General features: G+C 41.2%; 1 protein-coding gene across 5 annotated transcripts in view; it reads right to left on the minus strand.

Moving 5' to 3' along the window:
• Positions 1 to 616: 616 nt before the first annotated feature.
• Positions 617 to 17,528, minus strand: part of LRRC28 (leucine rich repeat containing 28) — a 70,046-nt gene continuing 53,134 nt past the window's right edge. For all 5 annotated transcript variants that reach the window (XM_071219453.1, XM_053912544.1, XM_071219452.1 and 2 more), the window contains 3 exons: positions 10,164 to 10,339; positions 8,776 to 8,935; positions 617 to 925 (listed from right to left, as the gene is read on the minus strand). In XM_071219453.1, coding sequence (XP_071075554.1) covers positions 853 to 925; positions 8,776 to 8,935; positions 10,164 to 10,339 — 409 coding nt within the window. In that variant the 3' untranslated portion in view covers positions 617 to 852. The remainder of the gene's footprint in view (positions 926 to 8,775; positions 8,936 to 10,163; positions 10,340 to 17,528) is intronic.

A 17,528-nucleotide genomic window follows, 5' to 3' on the forward strand; every position in this document is an offset into this window, starting at 1 on the left:
CCTCCTTTTTCCTTCGCCAGAAAATGTTTGGATCCAGAAAGAAAAGGATCAGATCTTTTAAAGCCTCAAATATTCCTCAAACTCTTCTCAAATAAATAAATCTTATCGGGAAATCAGATGTGTCAAAAAACTATTTTTCAGTAAATAGTCTTTCAAAATAGGAGTGTATTTTATTTATAGTCTACATTTTTATTTTTAAAATCCCTCATGAAATTCTCTTAATATGTTGCAAAACTTAAAAACAAGGTTGTAACTTTCCAGAGGGTGCATGCTAGGAGCCCTTGGAACCCCCACGGGCGTCTAACTTTGCTGCCAACTCAGGAACCACCCCCCACCCCTGCTATTCAATGCTATTGAGGCCCTGGGGTTTGCTTCAATGGGCATTGAACATGGAGAATAACCTCTGGGTGAAATGATTCTCTGGGGGAAGAGAGAGAAAATTAGAAGTATCCTTGAGTTATATGTGTTCAAAAGTTAACTTGCCAATATTAACAAATTATGGTTCTTCAGGGAACTGAGACTTGCTTTCAATTAGATTTGGGAGGCCTGTCAGACTGAACAGTGTGCGTAGGAGACACTTGCATAACACAGAAAAAACACACAAGACAAAGGGTCCTTAATTTGGGGGAGGGTGTATTCCAACTTGGGGGGAGGGCGAAGGCGTTTCAGCTCTGAAGCTCAGTCTTGACACCTCCAGGCAGTTCTGCGGTCGCCTGCGTTGGACAGGACCGGATGTAAGGGCCCGTTTTGGCCTGGCTGGTCTCTCCGGGCCCTCTGCTGCACAAACAGCGTGCAACATGCAGGCAACTGCAGCATCGAGCTGGCGGCACTCCTGAGGCTCTTGAGTGTTCGTCAACTCAGCAGGTCAAACGTCTGCAGACACCGGGTGGAGCAGCAGTAAGCCACGAAACTAACCGTTGTCCTCCTGGAAGAGGGGGGCAAAAAGGGAGGGAAGAGCGCTGTGAGTTCACGTGTAAAGTCTCAGGATTCTTTCCACCAGACCGTCGTTTTCTTTGCTAAAATAGAGGATTAGGTATGGTCAACACAGCGCCTCGCAGAAATGTAAATTTCCTTTCAGCACTGAGCCCTGGCATCAGGTGAGCTATGTGTGTGCTCATGCTATTAGCAGTTTTCCATGCCATAATATCCCTGGGTTAACTGAGAAAGAAAAACAAGCCTTCTTCATGTTACGGTCTGAGTTCTGCCTCCTAGGACCAGCAGTGCAACAACAGAATTTCAAATGCATGATGAAAACCATGCAACAGAAAACCACACCCGTTTAGCTAAAGCACGCCACCACCCCGAGAACTTAAAAAACATAATTGTAAGGAATTTACCCTATAAATGCATTCACAGAGATTGCTTGTAGAGGCCATTTCAGAATCTGAATAATGGAGTTTGAAAGCCCTCTTCCCAGCAAAAGCAGCACTAAAGGGAAATTTTTAGCAGTAGCCTAAGTTTTCACCAAGAAGTTGGAGAATAAAGAGTAATTGATGTCTAAAGCAAGTAAAAATCATAGAACATAGTCTCTGTCCACTGAGAACTCAAACTAGAAATCAGTAACAGAAAGACCACAGGAAAAGCCCCAAATGTGAAATTTAAATCACACAGTTCTCTGACCTGTTCTAGCCCAGTGATCAAATGACCACTTTCCCATTGGTTAAAGAGACAGTCTCAAAGGACAAAATCTTACATGAATGAATGGAGATAAAAATTACAACACATCAAAACATTCAGACATCATGTGGGGATTATTCTGGGCCTATAATGCTGGTTCAATATTTGAAAATCAATGTCGTCACCCATATTAACAGGTTGATGATGAAAAATTTGTATGGTATCAATGGACTCAGAAAAAGCATCGGACAAAAATACGGTATCTATTCATTCTAAAAACTTTCAGCAAACTAGGAATAGAGAGGAACTTTTTCAATTTAATAAATAGAATCCATCAAAAGAATTTGCTAACATTATACTTTCTAGTGATATCTACTTTCACACCTTAGTCAACATAGTACTGGAAATTCTAACCACTGCAATAAAACAAGAAAAAGAAATAAAAGCCAGACAGATTATAAAGGAAGAAATAAAACTATCCCTGTGTTCAGACAGCATAACATCACTGCACAGAAAATGCCAAGGAGTCTACAAAAATACCCTGAGCCTCTTCAGCAAATTCAGCAAGGTTGCAAGCACATAAGATCAAAATTTAAAAATCAACCCTGTTGCCATATACTGACAATGCACACATGGAAACTGAAATTGGAAACTGGTGTAAGACAATTTACAATCATACAAAGAAAGTGAAATTCCGAGGTACCAACTTAACACTGAAGGGTCTGTCTGCTGGAAATGGTTAGATGTTGATGAAGGAAATAAAAGAATACCCAAATAAATAGAGACACATAGGTGCTCATACACTGGGAGACTCAACCTAGTAAATGTGCCAATTCTTCCCAAACTGATCTATAGATTGAATGCACTTCTTACCAAAATCCAGCACAAGAGTGTTTGAGACAAAGATAAGCTTGTTGTAAAAATCTCATGGGAAAGCAGAGCACCTGGAATGGTTAAGAGACTCTGGATGGAGAAGTGTAACTACAGTGATCAGGATGGTTTGTTGCTGGCTGACAGACAGACAGACAGACAGACACAGAGCAGTGGAAAGGAAGACAGAGCATGGAAGAACGTCTTCAGGACGCCGGGGCAGGTGAAGATTGCTTAGGACCCAAAAAAGCACTGTCTATAAAATTAAAATGGAAAATTTGGCTTGATCAAAATTAAAACCATTTGCTTTGCAAACTGCACTTGTAAGAAAATGAAAAGGCATGCGCCACTTTTAGGATTTTCTTAACTCAGGAAATTATATAAATTTTGTTATTAGATACTTTGTATTACCTTAATTAAAAAAAATTTTTTTTTGGTTAGAACTCGAGTTCAGATAACTTGCTGCACCAGAATGTATACATTTGTATCAATCACCATGGAAAAAAAATGGACACAAAATGATCTTAAGCGTTAAGCAAAAACCATTCATAGAAGTAATACATTTCAAACCACAACAATCGAATTTTTAACAATAAAGGTTCTAAGCACAAGAATCGCACTCTACAGAGGTGTGGGGTTTTTATTCACTGGAGCATAGTGCTCACTGGGTCATCATCAGCTCCTTGCGGTGCACACTCAAGGGGGTAGGGTGGGTAACCTGGAGGTGTCCTATTTCAGCTACAAAGAAATACCGAGTCTGTGCACTATGTACCTTTGGGAGACTCATCTAGTAACATTTTCCGTCTGCCTGTTGCACTAACGCCTAAGTTGTCCCAAGTATCCCAACGAGGCTACTGCGTTAGGAATAGATCTGTGTTGGGCAGTTCCTTAAACATGCCAGGACTGTGGCACTAGAGACATGATGGTTTTAGGGGAGATGCTCTGAGCTAAGCAATCAACTGTACGGTTAGGAGAGAGATGCTCGTACATTCCACAGGGAACATCAGACATGACATTTGTTGCTTTAGAATCTGAGCATATTTATAGGCAAGGCAGGAGAAAGAGCATTTCAGTTTACTTTTAAAATACAGAAATACCACTATTCTAAAAAAAAATCACAATGTTGTTGGCAGATATTGGAGCCCACAAAAATCATAAGAAATGTGATATTTTCTTTGCAAATGTGTTTCCCGATTAGAAACAAAAAGCATATCTTTGACTCATACGGAAATTCAAGCCAAAAGAAAAATAACATTTATTAGACAGAGTTGATCAGATAAAAACCCAAGCCTATGTACACGTTAATTCATGCTAGACTCACCTAATAGCATATTGTACCTGCTTGTTACATTTATGTTAATTCTTTCTCATGGGAAGATTCTGTGTGCAGAACCAGCTCCTTAAATAATACATATTTGCTTCTCTACTGGATCGGTCCCTGCCCTAGAAATTTAGGAGTGAGGTAGGTGTGGTAAAAGAAGTGGTTTGGTCATAGCCTTATCCCCAGTACATAGCACAGAGTTTGGCACACAGCAGACGGTCAATACATAACTGTCAAATGACACAATGAGGAAGAAACAGTTAAGAACAATTGACTTACATCTGTTGAAGAGTATTTCAAAATATTTTTAAAACATTTAAAAATATATTACAAAGCTAAAGTACACAAAACAGTATGGTACCTGCATAAAGGCAGATTACAGACCAATGGAACAGAGTCAAGCACCTAGAAATATTGCCCCCGCCTGCCCCCCCACAGACAGAGTGAACTGCTCTCCCTCAAGGAAGCCAAGAATATACAACAGAGAAAGGACAGTCTCTTCAACAAACGGTGTGGGGAAAACTGGGTGTCCACACGCAAAGGATGAAACTGGACCCTTATCCCACACCACACACAAGAAATCAACTCCAAAGGCAGGAAAGACATAAATGCAAGACCTGAAACTATAAAACTCCTAGAAGAAAACACAGGATAAAAACCTCTTGACATTGGTCTTAGCAATGATTTCTTGTATATGACATCAAAAGCACAAGCAACAAAAGCAAAAATAGGTAAGTGGGATGTCATCAAAGTAGAGGGCTTCTGCACAGCAAAGGAAGCAACCAGTAAGAGGAGAGGCAGCTTATGGAATGGAAGATGCCTGTCCCACTGTTCGACACTGGAAGCAGAGGCCTGGTTTTATAGGTTCATGGTGAGAAAGGAGTTCTGCCCCCTGAAGAGATATACCCAAGTTTTACTCATACCTGATATAGATACTTAAGATGAGACTTTGAACTTAGGAGCTGATGCTGGGGTGAGTTGGGGTTTTGGAGGTGTCAGGATGGGGTGGGTTTGTTTTGCATGGGAGAAGGACATGAGATTTTGGAGTCCTATTATGGCTTGAATTGTATTCCCCCCACACCCACCCAGTTCCTACACTGAAGTCCCAACCGCCCAACACCTCAGAATGTAACCACTATGGACTGACATAGTGGTCAGTCCCGCCTCCCCCAGTGTGTATGTTTAAGCCCTAACCTCCAATGCAATGGCGTCTGAAGATGAGGCCTTTGGGATATAACGAGGTTTAGATGAGGCCCTGATAGCGGGGCCCCCCTGATGGGATGAGTGCCCTTGAACAAGAGGCACCAGGGAGCTCGTGCAGGCACGTGCTCGCAAGGAAGTGGCCTTCTTCACCCCAGGAAGAGGGCGCTCGCCACAGCCTGACCATGTGTGCCCTGACATTGGACTTCCAGGCTGCAGAGCTGTGGGAAAGCCCAGGTCTGCTGTTCAAGCCGCCCAGCCTACAGAAGGTTGTTCTGACACCTGAGAGGAGTGGCACAGTGACCTGATTTGGAGACAGGGTCATTACGAGTCCAGTTACTTAAGTTAGGATGAGAGCACCAGACCGGGCCTGAAATGCACTAGCACGGGGGTCCTAACCGCAAGGGGAAATTCTGACCCAGAGACGGACGTGTGGCAGGGTGGGGGGAGGTGATGCGAGGAGATGAGGGGAGAAGACGGCCATCTGCCAGACGGACCCCTCCCTCACAGCCCACAGAAGGAGCCTGTCCTGCCAGCACTTGGATGCCACACTTCCAGCTTGCAGAGCTGTGACACAACAGTTGTTCAAGTCACCCGGTTTTGTGCTATTTTTGTTGCAGCATCTCTAGCAAACTAATACAATACCCTTGAAAAGCCATTGGTAGCCTGTTTCCTGTCGGGCTTGTGAGAATCACAAGAATACAGAACTTGTGAGAATCATACATGCACAGGGAAAGCCACATACATGTTATACTGATAGAAATAATCCTTATAATCCTCTAAGTTGGTGTTCTTCATTTTAACAAATGAACAACAAGATTTGGGAATGAAAATTTGCGATCCCTACAAGGATCAAAAGTTATCAATCTATACTAACCATTCTTGTCTGCTCTAGATATTTGAAGGTTTGGGTACTTATTATTTATGTAAAAATGTAGTAATTTCTTTTTACTTCACTCTGTATTCAATTTAGGTTGGAACACTTGCATGGGACTTGGTACTTTAGAAGAATATTCAATACATTCCTTTAAAATAATATCAGATGTCCAGATTAATTTACAGATTGGCTGATATAATGTATTGTTTTATGATGAGCAATGCAAACTGGACTAAATATATTAGAAAAATTAAAAAATAAGATTACCAGCCCTGGCTGATGTGCCTCAGTGGATTGAGCACCGGAATGTGAAGCAAAGAGTCGCTGGTTCGATTCCCACGTGGGGCACAAGCCTAGGTCTCAGGCCTCGCCCCCAATAGGGGGGGTACGAGAGGCAACCACACATTGATGTTTCTCTCCCTCTTTCTCCTTCCCTTCTCCTCTCTCTAAAAATAGATAAATAAAATCTTAAAAAAAATAAGATTACCAATGCCTTTTAGAGTTTATGACATTAAAAATATTGATTTTCCTTTCAGCAATAACCTACTGAGATTCAAGTATTTGGTTTTCAGTTACCAAAAAAGTACTTTAAAGACTATGGTAGAAACTGAAGTCAATGGTTTTAATACAGTCTCCACAGCAACACGGGAAGTAGCAAAGTCTGGTGGACCAAGCGGAAGCCAGAGGCTCCCTGTTTCAGACCCTAGAGCTCACTCACCACAGAAAGCCATGTTTATATCTTGGCGCATTCCCTCTGCTACAAACACAAGTGCTTCTGGCTTCGCTCAACACAAGGGCTTTGTCTAAGGCCTGGGTACTTGACACGTGCATCTTATTAAACTGACACTAGTATACTTATGTTCTGAAGCAACAGAAGATCATTCACACTGAATTTCTAGAAATTAGAAATAAGCAGAAGTAAATGGAATATGCAAATGCTAAGTAAGTTCCCCAAGTTTCATATAAAGATAACACAAAAATGACTTCATTTAAAGGACCTACTTTACCTTCAGAAATTAATTACCATGATAAAAAGGAAGTTTATATTTTTAAATAAGTATTTGGAATTTTATCAGCTACTAAGAGTGCATCCTGTTCATACTGAATTGTTTTCAGTTTCATATTTTTGGTAAGAAAGTATCTTCTATAGGAAATTGTGCGATAAAAACAATGCAGTAGAATTTTACTATAGTTTGAGAAATTAGTTGATTTTCCTATGGTGATATCTTATTAATATAAAGATACTATTGCCAGTACTAATACTTGCTAAAACACACACAAAAAGTTTTTAAAGATTGAGACTAGATTTTGGGTGGTGAGCACAAAGGCAATACGCAGGTGGTCTATTATAGAATTGCAGAGTTGAAGCTTATGTAATCTTATTCACCAACAACACCCCAATAAATTTAATTTAAAAAGTCTCTGAGCTACAGAAACAGTAGTTAACATTTCCTCACTCTTTATTACATACCAGGCAGCATCCTGGGCTTTCTACATGAATCATCTCACTTAATCTCACAATGGCCTTATTATATAGATATCATCACTATGCTCATTTCACTGATGAAAAGGTAAAGCTCAGAGAGGCTAAGCAATTTGCCCAAGGTCTCCAGTGGAGGGTCACTGTCGGGACCTGTGCACTTGACCGCTAAGCACAGCCGCTTCTTGGAGATGAGTCTCTTTCACATTTTATTCATGTCCTAATACACTCAGACCCTGACTCAGTCCTTTGAGCTCTAATTGAAGTGGAATTCCACTAACTCTGGTGACCTGATCCTCTAGGATTAGAAGGAGCAAACTGGAGAGGTTTGGAGGAGGGCTTCTACAGGCAGGCGCAGTAAACCAGGACACATTCAGACTATAGAAAGTGGAAACAGGAACTGAAGGCCTAGCCATAGGATGATTCAGGGTAAGAAAGAGAGAAACGCAGCTTGGGTAAAGAGATGGAAACAGTAACTGTCATCCTCGTACACCTAGTATGTACCAGGTGTTTGTCTTTCTCATTGGCTAGGTCTCAGGATGGCCCTGCCTGGCAGGCTGTTCTGTTCCCACGCGGAGGCTCCGAGAGGCTCAGCACCCTGCCCTCGCTTGCTCCCGTTCTATAAAAATGATTACAAAGGACACACCTCTAGGCATTGAACAGAGGTAACAAGTTGTCTGGAAAGTTTACTCACCCAAAATACCACACTGGATGGATAAGTGAGGTATTACAGTACTCTTTCTTTTTTTTTTTTTTAACTTTGAAAAATGCAAACTTGGAAAATCTTAAATTTAGAAAATCTATATACTACGGCTGTGCTAATGGGGGATTTTTCATTTGATGTCCTATTTTTAATTGTCTGCTATTCTTTTTTAAACTGCCAGTATGGAGTTTTTTCACTCAGTGAACATTTTTAGCAAATTCAAGGCGTTGCGCCAAGAAACAGAGAGAGGCAAGAAAATGCCATTTAGAAAGGTTAGAAATTCAAAGCAGACACACACACACACACACACAGTTCGGCCACACACTTTCAGTTAAAAGCACCAATTAAATACAAGGGCTGGGCCAGCCCCATTATACAGTAAATATTTTGTTCTTATCTTCTTTACTGCCTGAAGACTACTGGGAACAGGGGATTAGCAGGAAAGCGCTCCTGAAAAGAAGGAGCTACTACTCTACATCATCTATGCACTGAAACTGTTCTGTAGATGACCTAAAAGGTAATAAAGGGGAGGCCAGTTTTCCTGTGACGTTAAACACATGCACGCTTCATTTAGCTGTGTCTCAGGAAGCACTCGATGCCCCAGGGTAGCCACTAATTTCACAATACTGTCGTGCCTGTCCTCCACCCAGCCCCACGACCGACCCCGTGCCCAGGTGCAAGCCCGGTGCCCTCTTAGGTGTGATTACCCCTGGTGCAGCCCTGCCATCGGCGTCTCTCTCAAGGGGAAGAGCTTGGGGTAGACGATTGTAAACATGGGCTCACTACAGCGGTGACAGTGCCCCAGGGGGCATTGCAGCAGCTCCAGGAGACTTCTGGGTAATGAGATGGGAGACAGAAAGTTCAGATCTGGAACACAAGAGAAAATCATGCATGAATTAAAAAAAAAAATCAGATTTCCCATACTAGGCTTCTTAAAATATTTCTCTGTTCCCCAGTCAGTTCAGTTAGTTACAAGTACTGCATGTTGAAAATTCTGCTATCTGCAAGGCATGGAATAAAAAGCTCCCATTATTTAGAAATGAAAGATGTTTTTACGCTTTTGATACTAAGAGAAAACCTAAATCTACTCTTTGAAGAGCAACCAGAAGCTGTTCTGAGGCAGAGGCCGGGAAAGAATATAAGCCCAGATATTCTTTAAGAACAAAGATCAAAAAGGCATGATCTTACCAGGGAAGGTTTGTAAATGTCTATCAGAGACAAAGAATCAAAACTGGACTGGGCTGAAGATTCAAACAGACTTGCATTAAGTTCTTCCTAAATCTCTCGGGCATTTAGAATCAATCGAGCTCAATTGTATTCACTGAGAAGACTAAAGATGGAAAATAAGGAAACTAAACTCTTCCTCATCTCAGGCCCATGAGCTGTCATTAATTGAAACGGGGGCGGGGGGGAGGGGGGGGGCTTCCTCCTCAGCACCGTGTTCCTCAACAGAAATGTCTGCAGCAAAACGTTCCGCGGTCCAGGCCAGTTTGAACACCAATGTGCCTGTGTTGCTACTGACGGTAAACATCTAGTTGCCAATGAAATGGTCATAAGGAGGCGAAACCTACACTTCATTGGCTCAGCTTTGGGAGGAAAATGCAAATTGTCTTCTCATCTTTTCTATATCTGTCCAGACTTAATAACTCTCAAGGGGAAGAAAATAGAAAAATCAGAAAAATAAAACTTACTCATAGGTGAATAAGTACAATTTTTTTTTTATTGTTTAAAAAACACTTTGTACTAGACATTTTGGAAAGTGAATGTTAGATTTTTTTTATGGACTTTTTTTTTAAAAAAAAGCAAAGAAAACATGAAGCAGTTTTTAAAATCCTTGAAATGTATTTTTATTATTAATATTGCCTTTCTTAAAGCATATGTGGTGTCCACTCCACAATACCTATGAAATCTACACCCTGCCAAGTCCTTTGCAAACCATGAGTTGGCATGTTGTAATAAATACTGTGGCAGTACTGAAGATTGTTTACTATGATTTCTCCTTTAGCTATACAAGTCTAGATATACAGATACATATATAAAGACAATTCCTAGGCTCACTGAATAAGACCAGGGCAAAGGGAGGAGTCCCACGTACCTTTCAGAAAACTGTGGTAGGTGTGATGCAGACTCCTCATGGCCAGCTCTTGCAGAGGCAGGATGTGGTCATTCTCTGTGCCGATGGCCTTCACCTCGGCGGGGAGGAACACGGTGAGCTGGCCCGATGAAAAGGAAAGCAGCTTCACCTCGGAAACTTGGACGGGAGCACCACAGCTGCAGAAAGACACACATTCACAGTCGTATTAGCGAAAAGGAAAAGACTGGAGGTGCCAATAAAAATGTGCTAATCAAAATATACATTCAAAATTGTAAGGCGCTGCTGAATTGCCAGGATTCTTTTCAAAGCGAACAGATGCTATCCCATGTGCCTGAGTAAAACCTGGCATGGAAATTGAAATTCATCAGTTGGAATTCGGCTAAAATCGTTGCTGAGGTCCAGTTACTTCCAGTAAGGACAAACTTGGAAGGAACTTTCCTTCACAGGATCTGCACAATTTGTTTTGTAAGCTCTATTTACCCTCATTTTATGACCCTTTCCGCGTTTATGCTTATTGAAATTTTCAAAATTAAAAGGAAAAAAAAGGACACCCTGTTAAGTTATAGTACCTTGGTTTAATAGAATTTTTTGTGTGGAAAATACCCTACAAAGCAAACAGATTTTTAATGGTGGAAGATAACTTTATTGGATCCTTGCATAAACTTGTGGTGAAAATATTCTTGGCAACACAACTGAATAGGCCAAGTCACACCCTATCCTCTGCAGCCACTTGAAACCAGAAGGCAGAGAAGTCCTTGTTGCTTCAGCTCCAGGATCACCCAGACTCAGGGGCCTGATCTCGTTCTGCCTCCTGACCGAGACCACCGGGTTACCTAAAAGTCTTCCCGCTCTTCTTCTCTAATGGCAAGCAGGTGTCAGCCCACCTTGGTTCTCCAGACATAACATGGGATAATCTCTAACCTCGGCTAGCAACAGGCAATGAAGGAGAGACCACAGCACTGATAGGAAGCCCTCGGCTCGTTTGTTCATTAGGGAGTTCCTTCATTTGCTCCTTCCTCCTGTTAGAAAATGTTTCCAGGGCACCTGCTATAGGCCAGTCCATCAAGATAAACAAACAAACAAACAAACGAAGGCAGCAGCAACAACAAGATGACCCCCTTCCCTTGGAAAATGCCACAGTTATGATATAATTGTTCTAATGTTGGGTCAGAGGAGGTAGAGGGACTGACCTGCCCAGGGAACTAGGGAAGATTTTACAGAGGAGATATTATCTGACCTAGAACTCAACCGATTTTCCCTCCTCCAATTTCTCCACCCAGCTCAAGAAATGGAAGCCCAGAAGGTCACTCTGGGCCCCTCTATCAGGCAAAACCCAAACCCCCAGGGGAGCCACCACTCAAAATTCCAACATCATAGGTCAGTTTTGTCTTTTTCAACAGTGTGAAGTATTCTTTGTCTGGGACCTTTTGTCACCATTACAAGAAAAGAGAAACCAAAACCAGTATTGCTTATGAATTTAGTTTGGAGAACTTTTTAGTAAAATAAATTCAACAATGTATAAAGTCATTATGACCAAATGAAGTTATCTTAGTAATCAGGACTGTGTTAACAGCAGAAAATCAATGGAATTCATTATATTAAAATCTTTAAAAAAGAAAAATGACACAATCATCTCAATAGATGAAGAAAAAGAGCCTAACAAAATTCAAGCACCATTCCTAATTTAAAAAAAAAAGTCTCAGCAAACTAGAAATAGAAGGGAATTTACTCATCTGATAAAAGATATTTATGAAATGCAATAGTTAATATTGTATTTAATGCTGAAAGGCTGTTTTCCCCATAAGTTCAGCAAGACAAACATCTGCTCTCGCCACTTCTATTTAACATTGCACTGGAGTTCCGGTCAGTGCAATAAAGCAAGAAAAAGAAATAAAAGGCAACCAGATTTGAAAGGAAGAAGTAAAACTGTCTTTGTTTCCAGAAGACATGACAGTGTGTGGGGGGGAAGTCCAATAGATTCTACAACACGCCTACTGGAATTAATAAGTGAGCTTAACAAGTTTGGAGGATACGAGATCAATATATAAGGAACCATTTGGACTTCTATGTGGTCACAACGATCAAGGGGAAATTGCAAATCTGTTAAATAGCATATACAGTAGTATGAAAGTTCTGAAACACTCAGGGATAAATCTGAGAAAAGATGTCTAAGATCTCTACACTGAAAACTACAAAAGATTGCCAAGAAATGAAGACATACCTTGAGATCATAAAACTCAATCATGTTAAGATGTTAATTCTTCTCAAACTGATCTACAGTTCAGTGCGATGAAAACCACAGCAGGGATTTTTAAAAATAGAAATTGATACACACATACCCCCCCCCCCAAAAAAAACCCCAAAACACCTTCTAGGTGGGCTGCAGTAGGAATTGGGTGTCTGTGCTCCAGGTTGGTCTGAGCGGTTGTCGTCACTGGTTTGTCTCACCGCTCATGAGCGTACAACTTTAATTTTTTTTCTTTTCTTTTTTTCATAAAGCAATGTCTCCTATGAGTTCAATAAAATTCACTGTGGAAGAGATCAAAAAATGCAAAACCACTAGTGTAGTCAAGCCATTTTGGAAGAAAAATGAACTAATACCACCTGATTTGAAGACTTACTATAAAGCCACAGTCATGAAGACAGTGGTGCTGGCGCCAAAATAGGCAGATGGATGGAGCAGAGGGAGTAACCAGAACTAGGCCCACACGTGTGGACAACTAGTTCTCCGCAAAAGTACAGAGGCAAAACAGTGGAGAATAGGTATTATTTTTAACAAACGCTGTCAGAGCATATGCCAAAAAAAAAAGGAAACTCTAATGACACTTTACACCATATAAAAAATTAGCTCAAAATAAGTCACAGACCTAAATGTAAACCATAGCCCTTAAAAACCCTAGAAGACAACATAGGAGTATTTCTGTGGGTTAGGAAGCTTTTATTCTTATGAACCATTTGTGAAGATGAGGAAATGAATCTCAATTCTTTCCTAACATGGAGAAAATGAAATGAGAGGTTTGTATCCCAAATGCTATTATGCCGTGTGGCCATTACGTCTGGAAACAGGCAAATACATAATAAATGGTTTTTTTGATGATACACCACAATACATCGTGTGATGATCAAATTTCTGTATCAGCTTAGCTAGGCCACGGCACCTGATATTTGGTCAAACACCAGTCCCGGTGTTGCTGTGAAGGTATTTCTTGAAATGAGATTAACACTTAAATCAGTAGACTTTGAATTAAGCTGAGTAAGCTCTATAATGTGAGTAGGTCTCATCCAGTCAGTTGAAGGCCTCCGAGAAGAAGACTGAGGTCCCTTGAGGAAGAGGGAATTCTGCCTTCGCAGTGTCTTTGGATTCAAGCGGAAACTCCAGCTCTTCCCTGGGTCCCCAGCCTGCCTACAGATTTCAGCCTTACCAGTGCTCTCAATCATATTTATCTTAGTTCCTTGAAATAAATCAATCCCCCCTCCCTCTCCGCCCCCTTGCCTCATTCTATTGGTTCTGTTGCTATGGAGAACACATGGTAAAATATTATTACTTGTTTCCAAATTTTAGAGCCACACTGTCGTATGAGAACCCTGAGCAAAAACATCAAACAATGAAAATGTAGGGTAAAAAGCAAGCAAATCATTCGTGAGTATTTACTTCCCACTATTATGGCCTTAACAGCTGCTGCTTCTTAACCCAGTTATGGATGGACTCTACATGGACGCTATCCAAAGAATTCAGCACTACAGAGTGGCAGATAAACGTTGAGAAAACTGAAAACCAGGTTTTTCCTACTGCTTTTTCAGTCTCCAAGAATTAAAAAGACAAAGCTACTAAAAAGGCTCCCATTAACAAGCAAGTGGATCCTCATTTTGTATAAGGTCTAATTTCTCTTTGACAATTCTTTTAGCAGAAGTCCCTACTCTCACCACTGGACATAAAGAGCTAATTAAATCCATTTTAGGACCCATCTATTATATGCCTCTCTGACTAATGTGAGGGAAGGGCAGCAGCTGTGCAGAAGGCAGGCTGGGGGGGATCACATGAGTTAGGGACCTTTCTGCTGGCCGTGGCCAACCTCCCCTGACCTCATCAGAGATTAAATATCCACCTTTACTATGTGGAATGATGCAGGAGAGAGAAAGGTCTTTTCTGCCTCTGCTCTCAAGGAGCTAGTAGAAGGGCTCAAACGTACAGAGGTGGCTCCAGACCAAGGAGAGGAGAGAGGCAGGTGTCCCTACCACAGAGGTTAAGAGCACAAACAATGAAGTGGATGATAACTACCACCACCTAGCTTTGTGACCTGGGATGGCTCTCCTCATCTCTCTGAGCTGCAGTCTCTTCATTTCTAAGCTGAGATAGTATCACAAGGGTGGCTGGGAGGATGACGTGTAATACTCAGATCAGCCCATCAGTGAGCACGTTGCCCAGCACACAGGAGAGGTTAAGTAATGTTTATAACTGTGCTTTCTTTTTATTATCATAATAAATGATTCTTTTGATGATACACTATGGTGAAATTTCTGTACCCAGATTACTCAGTCCAACACCAGTCCAGATGTCGCCCTGAAGGTGTCTATTGTTACAACTAAGGTTGGCACGATGAGACTCCAGTGCAGGGTACAAGGGCTCAGCTCTGAAAGCACAGGGCACGTGGGTTAAATGAACCATTGGCACTGGCTGGAGCGCCAGGTACACGGAAGACAAAGCCAAGTGTGAGGGAAGCTGGAGAGGTATTTGCCTTGAAAGCGAGTGCCACTCATCTCAATAAGAAATGATCGTGAAATGATCTGTCAGCAAGGAGGAGGGAAGCCCCGGGACGTGCTTCTGCTCACAACGCAAAGAAATAATTATTAGCTGGCAGGGATGAAGCCTCGGTATCTTTGATTTCTAACTCAATAGTTTTTTTGTTATTTCAGATTAAATGCCAGGATGATTACAAAAAGATTGCACATGTGAACCCTTAAGTATGTTATTAAAATGAGTTAAAAATCTGTTACAAATCTTAGTCTCTTTGGCTTAGTTACAAGATAACTTATAATAATTGTCACAGAATTCCCTTTCAACTCAACGGTTTTCAGACCTGCTCTTCAACACTTAACCTTAAACAAGCTCAACGAACAGTGACATCCTTCTGCCACTGAGATTATACTCCGAAACATGTGTGCGACTGAGCAAATTCATAGGTATTTTCACATGTGCCATTCCACCTAGCAAAGAAGTCAAAGTCAAGAATTAGCTGCCACCAGATTTACCCTCCTTTTTAGCAAAAGTTTTTTTTTTCAGCTTGAAATAACAGGAAAAGGAAAGGGGAGAAGTGCGTGTGGAGAAGGAAGGAAACTGCGCCAGAAAGAATGAGCCTGGGACTGGATAGAGTCAAACTGTCATACTGGCAGAGGTTCCTTCAACGCTGAGTTTTGTTTCAGTTGAGAACCCACTTAACTGACTTTCACTTGAAAGGTATTTTTGTGGGTTGCGAGGTTGGCCTTTTTTTTTTTTTTTTTTTAGCACTTTAAAAATGTTGTTTCACTGTTGTCTGGTCTTCAAGTTTTTTGATACAATGGTAACAGTCTTTTGAATTATTCCTTTGTACACAATTTGTCGTTTTTCTCTGGCAGCTTTCAAATTTTTCTTTTTATCTTTGGTTTTCAGCTGCTTTGCCTAGGCATGGTTTTCTTTGTAAATTTATACTGCTCAGGGTTCCCTGAGTTTATAGGAAATGTAAATGTATGTCTTTCATCGTATTGGGGAACTTTTCAGACATTATTTCTTTAAACATTTTTGTTGCTATTATTGCCCCGTTCTCTCTTTATTCTCCTTCCAGGATGTCAATTATACACATACCAGACTTTTTAGTATTATCGGGCAGGTCCTCAATGCTGTGTTCCCTTATTTTCAATCATTGACCTCTGTGTGCTTTGGACCGAAACATTTTTAGTGATCTACCTGCAGTTCACCGACTTTTCCTCTGTTATACCCATTCTGTTGTTACGCCCATCAAGTCAAACTTTTATTTCGGTTACATTTTTCAACCCTAGAACTTCCACTTGTTTCCTTTTTATATTTCTATGTTTTTCTGGTCTTTTCGTTCGCTGCAAACTTACTTTTCTTTCCTTCCCTGAGAATAGCTGCTTTAAATTCCTTATCTGGCAATTCTAACACCTTGGGTCCTCCCAGTTTGGACTCTGCTGGTTGTCCTTTCCCGTGAGAATAGGTCCTTAGTCCATTGAGAATTCTCCTTATCCTTCATATTACATAATTTTGGGTTGTGGCCTGAACACTGTAAAAGTTATACTGGAGAGACTCTGGATTCTGTCATATTCCTCTAAAGCTTAAAAGGAACGTTAGTGTTTTTGTGCTAATCAGTAATTCATGACTTCATTGGAATCGAACTGCAAACTCTGTCTTTTGAGCAAAACCACACTTTGGATTTTTTTCTGAAGCGAGGCTGCCCCATGGGGGAAAGGTTCAGACTCCCAACACTCTGTCTGGCACGTGTAGGTAGCCCCCACATAAAAATGAACCGTGACCTAAAGTATAATTTTTTACTCTACTGGTTTAACTCGGAACTCAGAGTGGATTTCTGATATAAACAAGTCTGTTATCTTGCGTGGTTATATTAACAAACCATTTAATCAAGTCATTTAGCCAACATGCACCCAAACCCAGCTATGATTGCTTATTTACATAAGAAAAGGCAAAGTAGCGGCTTTGTTTGTTCCCATATAATCACACAACTGGAAAAACAGCTCTGGTGCGGGACCACGTTCACCATCATGTTTTCCTGACTAAGCTAACGTGCCAATCACCACTCTCTACAATTCTAACACGGGAGGGACTTCTCCTTCTGGGTAACACGTAGAAGAATGGAAGACATCTGCTCCTGTAGTGAAGATTTTAAAACCACAGACAAAGTTAAAGTTACACTGCTCTATGAGAGTAGCAGAATGCGAGAAGGCGGTGAGAGGCAACCGCCAAGAGGGCTCCCATGATGCCCCCTCCCAGCGTCCAATCCCTTAGGTGGCCTCTGCCCACAGCGAACAGCAGGGTCGGCCTGGGTGATCCACAGGACGTGACAGAAATGACAGTGTGTGACTTCAAAGCGCAGTCATAAAAGATAGTCCCGTGCTCTAGATTTCCATCACTCTACCCCCCTTGGGGTACTTTTTCAATATTATACTTGTTTTTGTCCATTAGAATAAACATCTGAGTCACCTTTGTCTTCTCCACAATTCCTAGCACAGTGCTAAGCTGCTGGTTAACGGTCAACAATTATCTGACAAATAAATGAGCGTACAATAAGGAGGTGCTAACTTTATTCACATTTTCATGAATATCACGTATGATTTTGTGAGACTTCTGAGATTTCT

This window comes from Desmodus rotundus, chromosome 10 (assembly GCF_022682495.2).
Source record: "Desmodus rotundus isolate HL8 chromosome 10, HLdesRot8A.1, whole genome shotgun sequence".
Lineage (NCBI taxonomy): Eukaryota > Metazoa > Chordata > Mammalia > Chiroptera > Phyllostomidae > Desmodus > Desmodus rotundus.